Source organism: Oncorhynchus kisutch, linkage group LG25 (assembly GCF_002021735.2).
Source record: "Oncorhynchus kisutch isolate 150728-3 linkage group LG25, Okis_V2, whole genome shotgun sequence".
NCBI classification, from domain to species: domain Eukaryota; kingdom Metazoa; phylum Chordata; class Actinopteri; order Salmoniformes; family Salmonidae; genus Oncorhynchus; species Oncorhynchus kisutch.
The window spans coordinates 34,923,291-34,941,299 of record NC_034198.2 but is presented as its reverse complement, the minus strand read 5'-3'; the positions used below and the strand labels follow the sequence as shown (position 1 = coordinate 34,941,299).

The following is an 18,009-nucleotide window of genomic DNA, read 5'->3' as shown; positions in this document are numbered from 1 at the left end:
GTTTTTATTTACTTTGCTGCTCTTTTGCCCACCAGTATCACTACTTACACACCATCATCTGCTCATCTATCACTCCAGTGTTAATTTGCTAAATTGTAATTACCTTGCTACTATGGCCTATTTATTGCCTTACCTCCTCATGCCATTTGCACACACTGTATATAGACTTTCCTTTTTGTTCTGTTGTGTTATTGACTGTATGTTTTGTTTATTCCATGTGTAACTCTGTTTTGTTGTTTGAGTCGCACTGCTTTGCTTTATCTTGGCCAGGTCGCAGTTGTAAATGAGAACTTGTTCTCAACTAGCTTACCTGGTTAAATAAATATTTTTATTTTAAATTAGTCCTATACTAAAGTGGGCTATTCTAACAACTGAAAAGAAGAAAAATAATCAACATGTCTTTTTGTTCTTCCAGGGAAAGGCGGAGGGGCTGATTGGACCACGTTGGTGTTGGTACAGGACCAAAGAGGTAAACGGTGACTGCAGACTCAACTCAGTTTGGGATAGCCGAGGTGGTTTGGAGACCTTGTTTGTGACTTTAGACCTAAGTGATGAGGCGGAGGGTTACGATGGCTGTGAGCAGGTTTGACATAGATGCGCCGCGGTGGGATCAGTCCACGTTTATTGGCAGACTGAAGCACTTTGTCAACATCACAGACTGGAGGACAGCACTACTGCCATGACTGGACGAGTCTAAAGCACTGGTGGAGAGCTGCAGGTAATGCACACACACCACTGAAGTACACACACAGATACCTTGAGGTTAGAGTGGTGGGCCAATAACCGTAAGGTCGCTGGTTCGAATTCCTTGAGCAAGGCCCTATTTGCTCCAGGGATGCTGGTTAAATAGTGGACCCTGGCTCTGACCCCAACTCTCTGCATGTGTCTCGGAGTTGTGATATGCTAGAAACACATTTCAAATACACACTTGTAAGTGTGTTATAGGACAAATATAATTAAGCACCCACCAAATTATATAATTATTATTATAAACTGGGTGGTTCGCGCACTAAATGCTGTTTGGCTGACAGCCATGGTATATCAGACCGTATACCACGGGTACGGCAAAACATGTATTTTTACTGCTCTAATTACGTTGGTAACCAGTTTATAATAGCAATAAGGCACCTCGGGGGTTTGTGATATATGACCAATATACCACGGCTACGGGCCGTGTCCAGGCACTCTGCGATGCGTCGTGCCTAAGAACAGCCCTAAGCAGTGGTATATTGTCCATATACCACACCCCCTCGTGCTTTATTGCTTAATTGATCATCAAAAAATGTGTATTTTTTCCTTTTGATTGAATAGGCTTTGTCCGAAATGGCACACTATTCGCTATGTAGAGCTCTACTCAAATGTGCTGTGGCCGAAACTGGTTCATTGTTTAGGTAACAGGGTGCCATTTCAGATTAGCCCTAAAGTGTATTTATTTGTCCTGTTATATATCTTATTTATTTGTATTTTTTTGTTTTTACATATCAACACGCGTAACCTTTACACAGGGGAGTAAAGCACAGTATTCAATGTTTCCCTGTCGTCCTAGTAACCACACTGTTTCTGTTGTTTGCGAGCATCTCACAGTCCTCTATTACCCTCTACTTCACCATAAATAAAGAATTACAAAAATATGGGTTTGTGGTATATGGCCAATATACCACGGCTAAGAGCTGTTCTTAAGCACGACGCAATGCGGAGTGCCTGGATACAGCCCTTAGCTGTGGTATATTGGCCATATACCACAAACCCATGAGGTGCCTTATTGCTTAATTATACCACTGTGAAGTAGTAATTTCTCTGCAGTGTTATATCTACAGTTGTTGTTCCTTATGATGAGAACCTGGGTTATGTGTGGTTCTCCTGTTCTAGAGCAGCTTCCCTTCCCCCTGGCACCACAGAGGAACAGCTGCATTACGCCAAGAAGCTCTATGACTCCGCCTTTCACCCAGACACCGGCAATTGCATGAACCTGATTGGTCGAATGTCCTTCCAAGTGCCCGGAGGGATGGCCATAACAGGCGGTATGCTACAGTTCTACAGGTACATACACACACACACATATATATATATATATATTTCTGACAATATTATCGATCTATAGATGAACCAAAGATAGGTGCGTTTGGTGCAATGACTTCTAGTCATGTATTTCAAACCTTTCTGTCTCTCTCTCTGTCTGTCTGTCTCTCTCTCTCTCTCTCTGCCTCTGTCTCTCTCTCTGTCTGTCTGTCTGTCTCTCTCTCTCTCTCTGCCTCTGTCTCTCTCTCTGTCTGTCTGTCTCTCTCTCTCTCTCTGCCTCTCTCTCTCTCTCTCTGCCTCTGTCTGTCTCTCTGTCTGTCTCTCTCTCTCTCTTTCTCTCTCTCTCTCTCGGACAGTCCCTGCTGTAGTGTTCTGGCAGTGAGTGAATCAGTCGTTTAACGTTCTAGTCAACTACACCAACAGAAACGCTGCTTCCCCCATCACCTCCAAGTAAGACCATGCAGACCACACACACACAGCTACGCTGAATGTAATGTAATGCACAAGGAGAATATCAAGAGCTATTTAAATGTCTTACACTCTATCTCTGCTCTCCCTCTTCAGTCAGATAGGAGTGGCCTATTTAACTGCAACTAGAACTGCTCTAGCTACTGCTGTGGGACTCAACCTCTACACAAAGGTACAGTTTGATGCACAGACACACACACACACACTGGTTTGATTGATTACATGTTCCACTTCCCCTTCCTGTCTTGTCTCTGCCCCTTCCTGTAGAAAGCTCCTCCCCTGGTGGCGCCCTCGGTTCCATTTGCGGCGGTGGCGTCAGCTAACTGTGTCAATATCCCAATGATGAGGCAACAGTGAGTTCATCTGTGCTCCTAGTGTATTAGCATCCCCATGAAGACAACAGTGAGTTGTTGACCATCTCCTTCTCTCCTCTCAGAGAGCTCCTGAATGGCATCGCTCTAACAGATGAGAATGGAAACAAACTGGGTCATTCCAAGGTAATGTCTAAATAATTAAATATTCTACTAAATATCGTATTTCTGACTGTTATACAAGAGCAGAAAAATTTACATTTTCCTCTTCCTCGCGACAGAAAGCAGCTGTGAAGGGCATCACCCAGGTGGTCATTTCCCAGGTTACCATGGCAGCACCGGGCATGAGTAGTGTCAGAGGTTTAAGAGGGAGGGCTGTAGAATTTGAGATCAGTCCTCACTCCATAGACAATGGAAAGTGGAGCGTGATCCTGTTACTCCCTACAATGACTCATTCCTCTCCTTCTTCTTCCACTTGCCACTCCTTTATCTACTTTCTCTCCTCCTGTGCTCCCTCTCTTCTTTCCCCCTCTCTTCTCCTAGTCATTCTCCCCATCATCATGCAGAGACTGGAGGATAACAAGTTTATGCAGGTGGGCCTTTAATCAAAACACCAAATTCTGCTGCTAGACATGCATAGGCTAACTAGCTACAATGTTATCGAATAAACATCCAGAGTTACAGTTCTGTTGACTAAATATCCAGTTACATTGTTCTTGACTAAGTGTGCTTAGAGTGCAGATTGAGGTGCTGTTTGGTGAGCTAACCAGCCCTGTCTTTCTGTTAACAGAGGATCACCTTTGTCCACGGACCTTAACAAGTGATAATGGTGGGAGCGTTGTAAGTAGGACTGTTTAGGAGCTTTCACAATGAAGATTGTTGTTTGGTACTACATTTCTCAGGGTTTGCCAAATGGCACCCTTTCCCCTATATAGTGCACTACTTTTAACTAGAGCCCTATGGGGCCCTAGCCAAAAGTAGTGCGCCATGTAGTAGGGAATAGGTTACCATTTGGGACGTAAACGTACTTGTCTCTGTCTTACTGGGCACAGTCACCTAACACTCCATGTCTGTTTTGCAGCCTGGTCTTCATGGTGCCGGCAGCCTGGTCCCTGTTCTCTCAGCAATGGTAAGTAGCTTGTCGACTGGGTAGCGTTCAGTAGGGCCCCTCCATGATGTAGCTGTTTTAGCATCTCATCTTCACGGCATGTTGTAGGTGTTGTGGAAATTCTTACACAGGGACACTCGAAGTCGATCTTAAATTAATCATTGTTTATTGTCAGCGCGCTGAAGGGGTTCCAACAAACCTGATGGACCATAATGAACGTCTGGCAGAAGCTCTAACGGGGCAGTCCCCTTAGGTCTCTTACATACTGCAGGGCAAGTCATATTTACATGATTTAGCTTATTCAAAATATAATTAATCATTAACGTTTGCTTCATTCATGTGACTGACCAATACCTCACGAGGCTTCTTCTCTCTAAGCTGAGACCTTGAAACTGAAATATCTTTCGTTCTCAAAACAAGGTCTGGGCGTACTGCCAAATTGCAGATATTGATAAGTGAGGATGTGTTCAATAAGTCACTTGCGTGAACACAGAAATTAGTTATCTGAACACACACACACACATGCCTTCTTAATCATCGGCCAAACAGGGAGAGCATCTGAAGAAGAAAAAAAAGACAAAATGAGCCAATCAGCATCCTCGGCGATGTCCAATAGGAACGCTTGTATGAGAAATAGCTTTCTCCTGGTTTGTCTTTGTTTATTTTCAACAAATCTTTGTGATTGAAGTGGAGATGTTCTCCAGAAGATAGAGATGTGCCACTGTACTCCAAACGGTGCCTTTATCCACACTGGAGTACAGTGGCACATCCCATCCCTTCATTGAGGTGGGTTTTTGACCCATATCTCATGACGGCTCCACGTGTCTTAATGCAACCATGACTCCATTCTGACACCAGTGCAGCTCGGTTTAAACAAGTGTAACACTAGGGTCAGTCTCTTCTGGCAGTTGTGTGTGTGTGTGTGTGTAATTAATAAATATATATATATTCTCTTTTTATGCTTCTGTCCATAATGTTAATTTGCATACAGTGTATGATTCAAGTGACGCTACTAACCATGTACAGTTTGTGCAGTCTGAATCTTTAGTCACACATTTCAACCTCCTTTAGAAAACTGTCTGGAAGGACAATGACCCTTTGGACATTGTGTGTGTGTGTCCCAAATATAATTTGCGTCTCAAATGCCACTCTATTTCCTACATAGTGCACTTCTTTTGACCAGAGCCCTTTGGGTCCCATTCAGAAGCAGCCTGTGTTAGTTTAATCTGAGGTCAAGAGTCACTATAACCAACTGTGTGTGTGTGTGTGTGTGTGTGTGTGTGTGTGTGTGTGTGTGTGTGTGTGTGTGTGTGTGTGTGTGTGTGTGTGTGTGTGTGTGTGTGTGTGTGTGTGTGTGTGTGTGTGTGTGTGTGTGTGTGTGTGTACACGTCTCAGTGCAAATGAAGTGTAGTGTATTGCCCAAACAATGTGATGCCACATCAGGAATAGACGTTTACTAAAGCCATCATGCAGGTGTTCTACAGATGGTTCTGTGGTTTTGCCCTAAGATCTATGCATCAGTGTTCTGAGTCTATGGTTCCACAGTTTAGTGTTCACATACACTGAAGTGAAGCGAGCCTAGCCAATGTACGTTTGGCTGAGTGGTGAAGAAGTCATTGATACCACCAGGTTTCTATTGGCAAGTATAATTCTCATTGACTAAACTGTCTTGGTGCATTTTGTTTCAGGATTCTAGTTCCACCCTCTCTGTACTGCAGTCAGTCAAGAACTGAAAGACTGGGATATACATGGGTATTATACACTGTGATTCTTCTCTAATGGAATTAGCCTCTGCCAAGTCCTCAACAACTGGATGTTCCAGTTTTCAGGGGAAATGGAAAGAGCTTGTAACGCGACTTCCGTTTTTGGACCTTAACAAGGCGAAACTCAACTTGACTCCGTAACATTTACTGTATTGTCGCAGTGGAGAAGAGAACCTCCCGTCATTTTTCTTCTCTCATCAAGATCAGTACTGAAGTCGGAGATTTACGAGTTCCCAGTTGTTTTGAACAAGGCTCAAGACAACTGGGAACTCGGAGACAAACGAGCTCCGACTGGGAAAAATGTATTTGAACGTCCGTCCTGCTCGGAATTCCAAGTTGGAAACTCTTGCATCTTTCCACAGCTCCGAGCCGAAGGTCACCGACGTCATGATTTGACCACGGTTATTTCCGAGTTCCCAGTTGTCTCTAAAGCACCATAAGTCAGGGATCACTGGCGCTTTCGAGACAATTGGGAACTGGGGGGGAAACTAGGTCAAATCATGACTTCAGTGATCTTCAGGTCGGGAAGTCGGAGCTGTAGAAAGATGCCGGAGTCTTGAATTCCGAGTTGGATGACAGTTCAAAAATTATTTGTCAGTTGGAGCTCATTTTTTTCCCCTAAAGAATTCAGAAGTCCGAATTCCCAGGTGTTTTTTGGACGCAGCCCTAGTTTAAGGCGTTTCTTTTACGCCTGCTATGTTAGGTTACATCCTTACTGATGTAGAAGTTGTGGTAATACAAACGTACCACCAGGGGACAATGTCTTCTTGACAGAGAGCAACAGAAACTGAAATGTCCGCTTCCCAGAGCAGCCCTATTCCCTATATTAAAAAGGAATTTAACTAGGCAAGTCAGTTAAGAACACATTCTTATTTACAATGACAGCCTTCCCCGGGCCTAATGTGCACCGCCCTATGGGACTCCCAATCACAGCCAGATGTGACACAGCCTGGATTCAAACCAGGGAGTGTAGTAATGCCCAACTCAACTCTGGACCTTGAAGGCTGTGACCCTTTAAAAAAAAAATTGTTTCCCTCTAATTAGGTTTTGATTTAGACCTGGGACACCAGGTGTGCAATTTATCAGGTAGAACAGAAAACCAGCAGGCTCTGGACCTCAGGCTGAGTTGAACACTATAGTGTTCTGCTATTGACCAGAGCCCTATATAGCCTGATCAAGTTGTACAACTGATGTATATGCATTTGGCGGTTGTAATAAAGGTGTTCTGAACAAAAATACATTTGAGGTAGTATTTGAACCAGGCTAGGACCTGAGGGGGATACTACACGGTATGTTCAATGAGTTAGCCAGATAACTTTGTTAAACAAGCTGAAATAAACATTTTCTGGTTCATAAACAAAGCTAAATGTAGGTGTTTATGGTTGAGTTCAGCTTTAAATGGGCATGGTCTGCCTTATCTTTCAAATAAACCAAGTTATTTCAGCAGTGGAGGCTGCCTCACATTAACCAGGCAAGTATGTGATGAACAAATTTACAATGACAGCCTAGGAACAGGGGGTTAAACTCCCTTGTTAAGAGGCAGAACAGATGTGTACCTTGTCAGCCCAGGGATTCGATCTAGCAACCTGTCGGTTACTGGCCCAATGCTCTAACCAATTCCACCCCATAATGTCTCAAACTCCTCTTAATATCTGAAAAGGAGTAAATGGATCCAACACATGGAAACCTTATTCCACATTACCTTAAGCCCATCCTCCCCAATTAAGGTGCCACCAACCTGTGTATTTCAGAATATTTAGGCATGTTAGCAGGTTAAATCTTTGAACCTTCTTTGTAGTACACCCCTCTGGGCCAGTGAGACCAATGAGCAGCTCTAGCCTTTCCATGCATTGGCTAACATTTCCATATTATTTTGTCAGATAAAACACTGATCGCTTTCAACATTTCCAGACTGTAGCTATTGAGTCAATTTCCTGCGCAGGAAATGTCTTTAATAGGTTGTAATCGATGTTAGCATTTTCATTGTGATGCATTGCCAATAAGCAATAATCTTCAGAACGCCACATTGTTGACCACAGCAGGGATAACAGTCAGCCCAAAAAACATTTTAAGATCTAAATTGTGGTATCCTTTATGCTCAACATCAAGCATACTCCAGTCCAAATTTCACTCCCTGTACTTGAAAGTTCATTCAACAGGCAAAGTACTTCAAGTACACTGTGCAATTTGGGAAGCAGGCTGTTCTCTCTATTTAGTCAGCACCCTTCAGTCAGGTAACCACAGGAGGTTGGTGGCAACTTAATTAGGGAGGACAGGCTTGTGGTAATGGCATCAACTGAGATGCCATTCACTCCTTTCCAGACATTATGAGCCATCCTCCCTTCAGCAGCCTCCACTGGTGCAACACTTTTAAATCAAGGATTGGTACTACCAGCAGCACAGACACAGAGAAAGTTATTTCAAAGGGTTTGGTTTTATTTGAGAATACTGTCATATATTTTTGTCCAGCAACTGAACGTCCACAAAGGATTAAACATGCATAGTCTGGATGTACTCAAACTCAACCCCTTTATCCCCCACACAACACCCCCTCCATACGATGTGTACATCAGAAAGCATTGGATAAGGTAGAAGAAATATGGTATTACCAAGGCATTGAAAAGATAAATCTAAAAGACAAGTCTGTTTATATCTAGCCAAGCTTCTTTAGATCTATGCAAGTTCCTTCCTTGCAAGTTCCTTCCTTGCAAGTAGGTGGCTAGGAGTGAAATTCTCTCACGTGCTCCCAGCGAAAGACATTCACCACTTCATTATTCTTTTTTTAAAGAGACTCGATAGGGAGAAACAAACAAAATGGAAAACAGCCCACTCTTAAATTATGCTTCTGATACTTTAAATCCAAATGAATATATAGCATTATTTTGAGACATTAGGAGTTTGTGTCCATCTAAGACACTAAAGCCTATTGACATGGTTTCCTGAGAAGTTAAACACTTCTCCAGGCATTGGGGATTTGATCTTGCAACCCTTCGGTTACTAGTCCAACGCTCTAACCACTAGGCTACCTGCTGCAATGTAAGATCTGAACATTTACACACCACAACGGACTGCAGTTAAGACTGCCTGGAACGCGGCTGTCTGGTTGTGTCCTGTAAGGCACCCTATTTCCTATGTAGTGTGCTACTTTTGACCAAGACCCATATAGTGCACTATAATGGAATAGGGTGCCATTTGGGATACACATCTTCCTGTCTGGGGTACTAAATTAAAGAACACTACAGAGAGTCACACGGTTCTACCTCTACTGGAATTCCTCTTCAAAAAGTATAAAATTGAGTTCTAATGACAGAAATAATTATAAAAACACAAAAGTATATGCGTAACTCCTCCCACAGCCTCCAATGAGGCATAGGTACCATACAGCAGTGGAGGCTGGTGGGAGCAGCTGTAGGAGAAAAGGCTTATTGTAACAACTGGAATGGAGTCAAACATGTGGAAGCCACATTTAACTCCGTTCCATTAATTCCAGTCCAGCCATTACAATGAGCCTATAGTGCCTACCACCAGCCTCCACTGCTGTATAGCCATCAAGGGAGAGAAGGGGTAGTGGGTGGAGACAGATGGGGGTGTTGAGTCTAGAAGGACTGTCGAGGAGAGGGCGGCATAGGGGTGAGGGTTATGGAGAGTGGGGAATGGCAGGGGTAAAATGTGATACCATCATCTCACAGACTGCGCTGGTGAGACACACATTCTAGAAGGTTTTGAAATGTTATTCACAGATCTGTCTCTGACTGGGATGCTTATGAGTTCAGACAAAATGAACACAACCACTTATAAAAACGCAACTATTTTCTTTCCGAATGTCAATTACAATAATCTGGGAAGTCCCGCCTCACCATCAATCTGATTGGTGATAACATGGGCATGAGAAGCAACATCAAATAGCATTTAACTAGAGAGAGAGAAAAAAAAAAAAGGCAACTTGGAATAGGTCTTGAATCAAACCAAATGAAACATTGTCTAGCCATCATTGAATAGATATGGGGTTGTTCATACCTGGGTAGTTTGAGAGGTAGGAGTTTAGGGGCAAAGAGTTACACTTGATTTAGACACCAACCCAACAGGTGGGGGCAGCCATTCCATACAGTAGGTCAAGAGGTAAGTTCTCTGCCCAGAAGGTGCACAAAAGGAATTAAATCAAGTGCACCTCTTTCAGGGCTCTGTCCAAAATGGCACCCTATTCCCTAGAGAGTGCACTACCTGGGCGCTGGTCAAAAAAAAAATAGTAGTGCACTCTATAGTGAATAGGGTGCCATTTGAGACACCCATAGTTTAAAGAATCAGTCCTCCTGACGCCAGCCTCAGGGGGATGTGAAAATCACTCGACAAGTCAGTCTCATGACCCTAAATCGCTACAAACACCCTGAGCCAGTCTGGCTCCTTCCCCTAGCCTCTAAACCTTCTGTTTGATGACCTGAAGGAACCAAGTATGTGTAAGCAATTTGACAAAATTAACATTCAGAGAGCTATGTGGATTGATTACCCAGGAGGATGCAGAGGGGAGGACAGCTCATGTCTGGAATGGAGGCAATGGAATGGTATCATTTATTCCGTTCCAGCCATTACAACGAGCCAGTCCTCCCCAATTATGGTGTCATCAACCTCCTGTGAAAGCCATCACCATACTATGAATACATCAGGTCCTTTTAGATCTGCAGACAGAAGGGGATAGTAGCTAGGAGTTGTTTTTGAACCAGTAAACAATTTCACTGATCTCACTCAAATCAATCAGCTTTGCCTCGTTATATTTGATGTGTATCATATTAATCTTGCCCTTTCACACAAAACTTATTTTCTCCTAATATTTCACCAAATTGTTTAGATGTATTTTTCTTTAAAAATTCAAACAAAAAAACAAAATCAGGCTTTGCAGTGGGCAGCTGGAAGGAAGTGACTAGGGGTCCTCGATGTCCAGGAACTCCTTCTTGGGTGGAGCATTACCGCGGTACCAGGAACAGGAGCCGTCGGCCCTCTTAACGCAGGCATAGTGGTTGGCTTGGCGACCGTACACCTGCTTCTCCATCATCAGGTCTGTCCACAGACACTCCTCTGGAGCGGAGATGGCACAGGGCAGGGAGGGGCAGCACACAATCTACACAGAGACACAAACACCAGGTTAAGACAAGTCACAGGAGATGTTTCTCTACCAATCTACCTCCTCCAAATCCCCATCCTGCTCCCCACCCCCTCCATACCTTGCAGTCACAGCCCATCTGATAGCGCTGAGTCAGACTCTTCTTCTGAGTGGGGCTCATGGACTCCCAGGGAGTGATGTAGTCACACAGGGTCACATGCATCTTCCCACCTGCCTCCACCTTGCCTGCAGAAGAAAAGATAAGGCAGGGAAGAGATCCTCTTTAAAAAAACAGCAAAAGAAATGTGGTTCTGAAGCACGAAATCAGACGTGCTTTTCTCTTCCTCCCCCTTCCTTAGATGGGGACAGACAGCAGTTAGAAAAGGGAGAGGATGTGAGGAGTAGAATGAGGAGAGGGGTGAGTCATTGAAAGGCTAGTCTTACAGAAAATGGTTATCACCATGACGAGGTACATTGGGAATTCTAAAGGAGGAAACACTAGCCTCAGCAGTCCCTGGCCTGGTGTTCCCTATAATTAGGCTGTGTGTGTAAAAGAAAAAGTAGGGAAACCAGAGCACACATGATCTAATGTCCCTCTGTGTCTCGCTTTACATCTAGCCCATGTCTGCTCCAGTTGTGCTCACTCGGCACCTTCTGACACAGCCTGATCCCAGATCTGTTTATGCAGTCTTGCCTACTCTTACAGTTAATAGTGTTATAAGGAGTTGGCAAGGCAGCACAAACAGCTCTGGGATCAGGCTACTTTTAGCACAGAGCGGAGGGAGATTAACTATGTCATCAGTGTGTGGTAAGGTCCAACAGACTATCCTCACCGGAGATCAGGTACTCCTTCTTGCCACTGGTATCGAAGGTAACGCCACACACAGCGGAGACCGGAGCAGTGAAGATCTCCTCAATGTCCTGGTCAGGACCCTTATACATCTACAACTCAACAACAGGTCAGGGTTAGATGAACACAGGTCTCATATCATACACAACCACAGGTGACGTGTTAGAGGTCAGAGGAGGTTAGAGGTCGTGGATGTAGTCTCACCTTGATCTGTTTGATGTCATACTGCATCCTGGTGATGGGGTTACCATAGATATCATTCCCAGTATCTATCTCCTTCTCCCCCACCACCTTCGCTCGGATCACTGCAGGGAGACAGGATCAGAGGACATAACACACACAAGTCCCAAAAACAAAGCTTCTGTTTGAATTCCTTCTCCCACCACATCTAGTTAACCACCTGCAGATGGTGCCCAGTCAGCCTGAACAGCCTGGCGTTCCTACAGCACAGTAATAAACCAACAACCCACAATACACGGAGTCAAAACAGCCTTTGTTGTTTTGACTGTTTCAGGATGTGAACAGGCTGCCAGTAACATTCCAGATGTTCATGCCCCAGATCACATCACGATTTGTTAGCACATATGGATAGGGAGAGATGTTTCGGTCAGTTAGACCACAAGGCTGTGATTTAGGCAGATTATCGAGAGACAGAGAGACACTGAAGGATAGAGGACAGACCTAGTCTGATAAAGTATAAGCTGTAGTTCCTGTGTTTTAAAAGCCTCACAAACGACATCATGCTTTAGCCATGGGCAGGGAAAATATGAGCAATACAAAACGAACGTAAAAATTTAAAAAAAAAACAGAAAAAAATAAATACAATGTACACACACTCCACAGGGTCCTGTCCCCTCGGGTTCCCTTTCTGGCGTGAAACAGAAGCAGACATGGGAGGGGTTCACTGCAGAGTTAAAGTCCGACTCCCTCATCTCTCCCCTGGTCCAGGTCGCATGCTTTTCTGCACATGTAACCATATCCCAAGTTCATAGAGGGAGCTCACGGTGGGTGATGCAAACACACAGAGCACCAGCATAAGAACCTGGCTGGCCCTGTCTCCTGCATTCTGTAGAGTTCTTCCCTCTTGCTTCCTGACCTCATTCAGACCCAGAAGCTAATGAGCACTAAGGACACTGGGAATAGAACAGGGTAGACAGCACGCTCAGCTCAGGGAAACAATGAATTGGGACTGCTGCCTGTTTAATGGCTTTTCCAGAATCATGTTTTCCTAAATAGGCTCCATTCCCCCCTGCTACTTCTTAACTAGGTCATATGATCATCCACGTTGAGAGCAGAAACTCTTAGAGGGACAGGGAGGTTCACACCTCAAGCCAACCATAGCTATGCAGAAAACATTTACATGCATATCACCAGAACTACACATTTTTCCATGAAAACCCCCATATGAACACATACCACATCCTGAGTTCCTTCTAACCCTCCACTTCGTTATCCACCACACTAAATGAATGGACAAAGCCAGCGATCATGTGACTCCATTCCTTCCTATGTGAAGACTCAATAGTGCCTTTGAAGCCCAGGAAGTCAGTTAAGATGTCTCATTTGGGATATTTATGTAGACATAACATGAGCAGTTTGAACTACTCCAGGAAGTGACATTGCAGCCTAGCTCAGTGTTGCTCATTAAGAATCTCAAGTTGAAGACCGACTGGGTACTGCAGGCTGCCATTAGCTACTATAAATTATCCTTATATCCGGTGTGGTATTTAAAAATAATTGGATCAAGGACATACATCTAGTGTAATAGAAGCAATTATTGGTATCGTCGCCATCGTCGAGATGTGCATTTACATGAAGATTGGCCTGCCTTCCAATTGTGCACCGCCCCATGGGACTCCCAATCACTGCCGGTTGTGATACAGCCTGGAATCAAACCAGGGTCTGTAGTGCCTTAGACCATTGCGCCACTCGGGAGCCCTAAACTTAGTGGGACTGCGACACCAAGAGGTACTTGTAGGTATGCATAGTCACTAGTTAGAGTGACCAGGAAGCGGATGACTTCTGAGGAGTGAATACTGTTGACAAAGTCAGAGGATCCCACCCTGTAAGTCAACTCAGTGTGTGTCCCTATTCTCATGGATACCATGTATATTTGTGAGAGGTCCTTAACTTTCATAGCTTTTTCCTTTTGAGTACCCAGAACTGACAGCCAGATGTCATACGCTGCCAGATGGACACATTCGTATGTGACTGAGAGAAGGCTATACATCACAGTGGTGTGTACTGTACGTCTGTGCAGTCTCGTGTGTTGCACCTGAGTCTCTTTGAAGTGATGTGTGTGTCTGTGTTACTATCCTGCCACATTAGGTCGGTGCAGAGCAGGAAAACCCCAGAAACATTCCTGTCATTCCTCACAGCTACACCCCTCAGAGGAAGAGAGAGAAAGAGGAAGGAGAGGAGAGAGAGGGATTCGAGCAGATATACTACCTTGCTTATTCCATCCTAGTTTCCCCTGCTCTCTCCCCCTCTTTATGGCTTCCTCTCCTTCATTTTCTATTTGCTGTGCCACGTCCACAAGTCAGACTGTACTCCTAGCCCCACAGCAGATCCCAAAGCACTGTAAACTCATAGGGGACTGTGTGTGTGTCCTCTATTTTACTGTACATGGCTGCAGCATAGTCAGGTGGAGACAAGCCTTCAGATCTCAGGCAAAGTTAATAATCATCATGCGAACCAACCACCTCAGTTACACATTTCCTGTTGTATCGTGAAACAGGAAACAGCCAGTGTGCAAATGTATAAGTAAAGAACACTTTGTTTGCGTCCCAAATGGCACCATATCACCTACGTGAACAAATTGCAGTATGAACGAACAAACTACAATGTGAACGTACAAACTGACACGTCCATCATACGTATAGGCCTAAGCCTGAGAGAATGCATAAGCGACCAACTGACTTATCCCACCGCTGCCACCAGTATCGCGACAGAGCTGTCAAGCACACTACTACCTGCCATGAAGGACCAGACCTCTTGACAGAGGCTGTAGTAGAGAAACAACAAGGTGCACGTGAGGGCGTAGCCGTTCCCGGTCTATACTCACCTACGTCCGCGTTACAGAACGCCTGTTGTGGGTGCACCGGGGCACAGCTGCAGGCTTCAACGAGCTCCTCCGCCTGCCACAGAATCAGCACCGTCAGAGTGCAGAGTACGCCGTTAATTGATAACGGCATTTTCTCCAGCTGTGTCTCGGTTGTTTACCGTCCTTTGAAATGCGGGGGGGGGGGGGAAATGCCCGTATAGAGAGTGAAATTCGTCGAGTGGGCTGTAGGTGTGTGTCTGTGTGGGTAGGCTATGTGTCAACAGCTACAATGACCGTTAACCAAGACCAAATAACGGAAGAAAAGCCCCAGTCCGCTAGTTGTCCCTCGCAGGGAAAAAAACAAGTGTGTGACCTTCACTTTTAGTCGTTGCGCGTTTCTATCTTTTGGGTGTGTTTTCATTTCTCCGTGATTAGGCGGCTTTTAAGGCTGCTGCAGGATGGACTCCTCCCCCCCGGTGACGATTCGTCCAGCGGTAAGCGCTCGAGCCCTGGGTTAAAAGTTTTCATATTCTCTTTGCCTGCCCACCCGCCCAAACTCCTTGCTCCGGCCGAACGCTACGCCACGCCTATGGACGTAGTTTTTTCTCCACATTGAGGGGGTTCGATTAATCTCGCCCGGGCGCCCGTGTAAGCGTGTTTTGCAACGACAGAAAGTTGATTGCATTCGATTTGGAACCTGCGAAGTCAGCTCAAAACAAAAGTTATGTAATTAAGCACATGTAGTAATTAGTAGGATTCAGTGTTTTCCTATGCAAAAGTGATAGCACAGACAGACAGACGGACAGATAGATATGACGAAAATGTTTTACAAATATAACATAGTAGAGCTAGGCTAGACAGTAGACCTAACCTACTAGGCATAATTGGGTTACAGATACAGTATAATAATAATAATAATAATACACATTTACTTGTATAGTGCTTAAAAAATCAATTAAAAACGTTTATTAATATATATATATATATATATATATATATATATATATATATACACACACTTTATCTGCCTTCCCAATGAAAACTAGTGAGAAAACTCAAACATTTATTTTGTGGAAAAGAGATGTATGTTTCTGGACAATGCAATATGCTGCCTTGTTGACAGAATGGCACAAATAACTGTTTGATTTGAGAAGGGCGCTCCTCCATCACTTTTGCCCTATGACATGATGGGCCTTTTCAACCTGGGCCAGTGTAAAATAACTTCCTCATTGAGCCTGGATCTGAGTACCTTCTCAAGGAGTTCTAGAAACTATCTGATTGGTCCCAGGAACCGATCCATTAGGCCAGAGCCAGAATACAGGTGGTAAAGCAGTGTTTGAAAAGTCGTCATTGGCTTTGATACTCTGAGTGGTTAAAGATGATCCAATGACTGATGACTTTGTTTTGTACTGGAGGCGAAAGAAACGCACACCTGTTTAGGAGAGGTGCTGGCTAGCGGAGTAGAACACCTGTTTTAGGAGAGGTGCTGGCTAGCAGAGTAGAACATCTGTTTAGGAGAGGTGCTGGCTAGCGGAGTAGAACACCTGTTTAGGAGAGGTGCTGGCTAGCGGAGTAGAACACCTGTTTAGGAGAGGTGCTGGCTAGCAGAGTAGAAAACCTGTTTAGGAGAGGTGCTGGCCAGCGGAGTAGAACACCTGTTTAGGAGAGGTGCTGGCTAGCAGAGTAGAACACCTGTTTAGGAGAGGTGCTGGCTAGCAGAGTAGAACACCTGTTTAGGGGAGGTGCTGGCCAGCGGAGTAGAACACCTGTTTAGGAGAGGTGCTGGCCGGCGGAGTAGAACACCTGTTTAGGAGAGGTGCTGGCCGGCGGAGTAGAACACCTGTTTAGGAGAGGTGCTGGCTAGCAGAGTAGAACACCTGTTTAGGAGAGGTGCTGGCCGGCGGAGTAGAAACTTGAAAAATAAATGAGAGCCGCACACTCTAGGAGCTCAGATGCAATCATTTAATAACCTAATAACGAAATTTTAACAGACAAGCTGTCTTCATCAGACTATAATGACAAACACTGCTGGTCACTATTTATATTGTGTCAAAGGACACACACAGGTGTCTGTAATTATGGCATGGTGTGGCTTGATATCATTGGTTTATTTACAGATATAAATAGATATTGTAAAAAACATAAATGGATAGCATATGATCATAGGTACAGTTTGGCTACATAGGCCTACAAACATTTACAATGAATAGCAAAATCCCAATAATCCCAATAATGGATTCAGATCAAAGTCTACATTGAGACCGATGGGAGCGAGGGTCTTTAAATTAAAGATCCAAGCAGCCTCTCGTTTTAACAATAAATTGTCGAGGTCACCCCCTCTCCTAGGGAGGGTGACGTGTTACATGCAACTATAACGTAGGGACGAAATCGAGTGGTTTGCTTCCAAAAAGTAGGCCGCAACTGGGTACGTCGAGTTTTTGCAGCTAATGGTGCTCCGAGATAGGTACTTTTAATGCTTTGTTTTGTACAACACACCTCATTTTGACCCTGACACAAACACCTTCAATAATGGCAGTCTCAGACTGAAATATGTAGCGAACAATAAAGCAGGGGAATAGTTCAGTTTGAGTCGTCAGGCAACTATTCTCCTCTCCTCTGTTTTGAATCGCATCCTCTTCTCTGTCCAGTAGAGCTGCTGACCTTATTCGCATGTTGAGCGAGAGAAGGAGAAGGAGAGAATGAGGACTTGATAGAGAGAGGAGGGAGAGAGAGAGACCTTGCCTTCTGAAAGGTCAGAATAGCTTTGTTTTGACCCCACTGTGCGAGGTCAAGAGGTCAGAATGATTTATATCAGCCTTTTTATGCTGTGACTGTTGGTCACCAGAGTTGGGATTTTACAACTGACAGTTGACCTTTTCAAACAGAATATGTTGAAGTACATCTATGACAACATTTGCATGTATGGGGGCAACCTCTGAAAGTGACACACGAGATATAGACAGTATGACAGATAGTTCAGAAGTTCAAACGTGTGTCACTGTCACCATGGAAAGCCCAAAAGCGGTCAGTCAACCCAATCCGGACAAATAACCTTATAACCTTATGGAATTTGTCCATCCCTTTTGCAAACACTCACACAAACATTTCCGTGCTTGTGTTTATAAGTGTTCTTTAACAATGCACTACCAACTGAATGTCTCCGTTGGTGCAGTTGATGTTGTACATTTCAGGGGTAAATATGTATGACATTGGATTTGTGCATATAATACTGATATGGGATTCTATGGGACTTTCAATTGATTATGTATTTCTTTGTTTACTTTTGTATCCATAAAAGCCCATTAGGACGGTTGTTGAAAATGAGTGTAAGCTAGAAACAATATAGTGCAAT

General features: G+C 44.3%; 1 protein-coding gene and 1 pseudogene across 1 annotated transcript; one reads left to right on the top strand and one right to left on the bottom strand.

Annotated features, from left to right (window-relative positions):
• Positions 1-569: 569 nt before the first annotated feature.
• LOC109888868 (sideroflexin-2-like) lies at positions 570-3,931 on the top strand (annotated as a pseudogene).
• Positions 3,932-8,084: 4,153 nt separating this feature from the next.
• LOC109889434 (metalloproteinase inhibitor 2) lies at positions 8,085-15,184 on the bottom strand. Its single transcript, XM_020480857.2, has 5 exons — positions 14,679-15,184; positions 11,819-11,919; positions 11,598-11,706; positions 10,886-11,010; positions 8,085-10,782 (listed from the first exon to the last, which is right to left on the bottom strand). Exons 1-5 carry the CDS (start codon positions 14,806-14,808, stop codon positions 10,585-10,587), a joined length of 663 nt encoding a protein of 220 aa, XP_020336446.1. The 5' UTR covers positions 14,809-15,184; the 3' UTR covers positions 8,085-10,584.
• Positions 15,185-18,009: the final 2,825 nt, after the last annotated feature.

Excerpts from the sequence above, each read along its gene's own strand:
- LOC109889434 (XM_020480857.2), bottom strand. The coding sequence starts at position 14,808 with ATGCCGTTATCAATTAACGGCGTACTCTGCACTCTGACGGTGCTGATT. Across the intron at positions 11,920-14,678 it reads GTTCTGTAACGCGGACGTAG|TGATCCGAGCGAAGGTGGTG; the intron begins GTGAGTATAGAC and ends GTCTCCCTGCAG. Across the intron at positions 11,011-11,597 it reads GAAGGAGTACCTGATCTCCG|GCAAGGTGGAGGCAGGTGGG; the intron begins GTGAGGATAGTC and ends TTTCTTCTGCAG.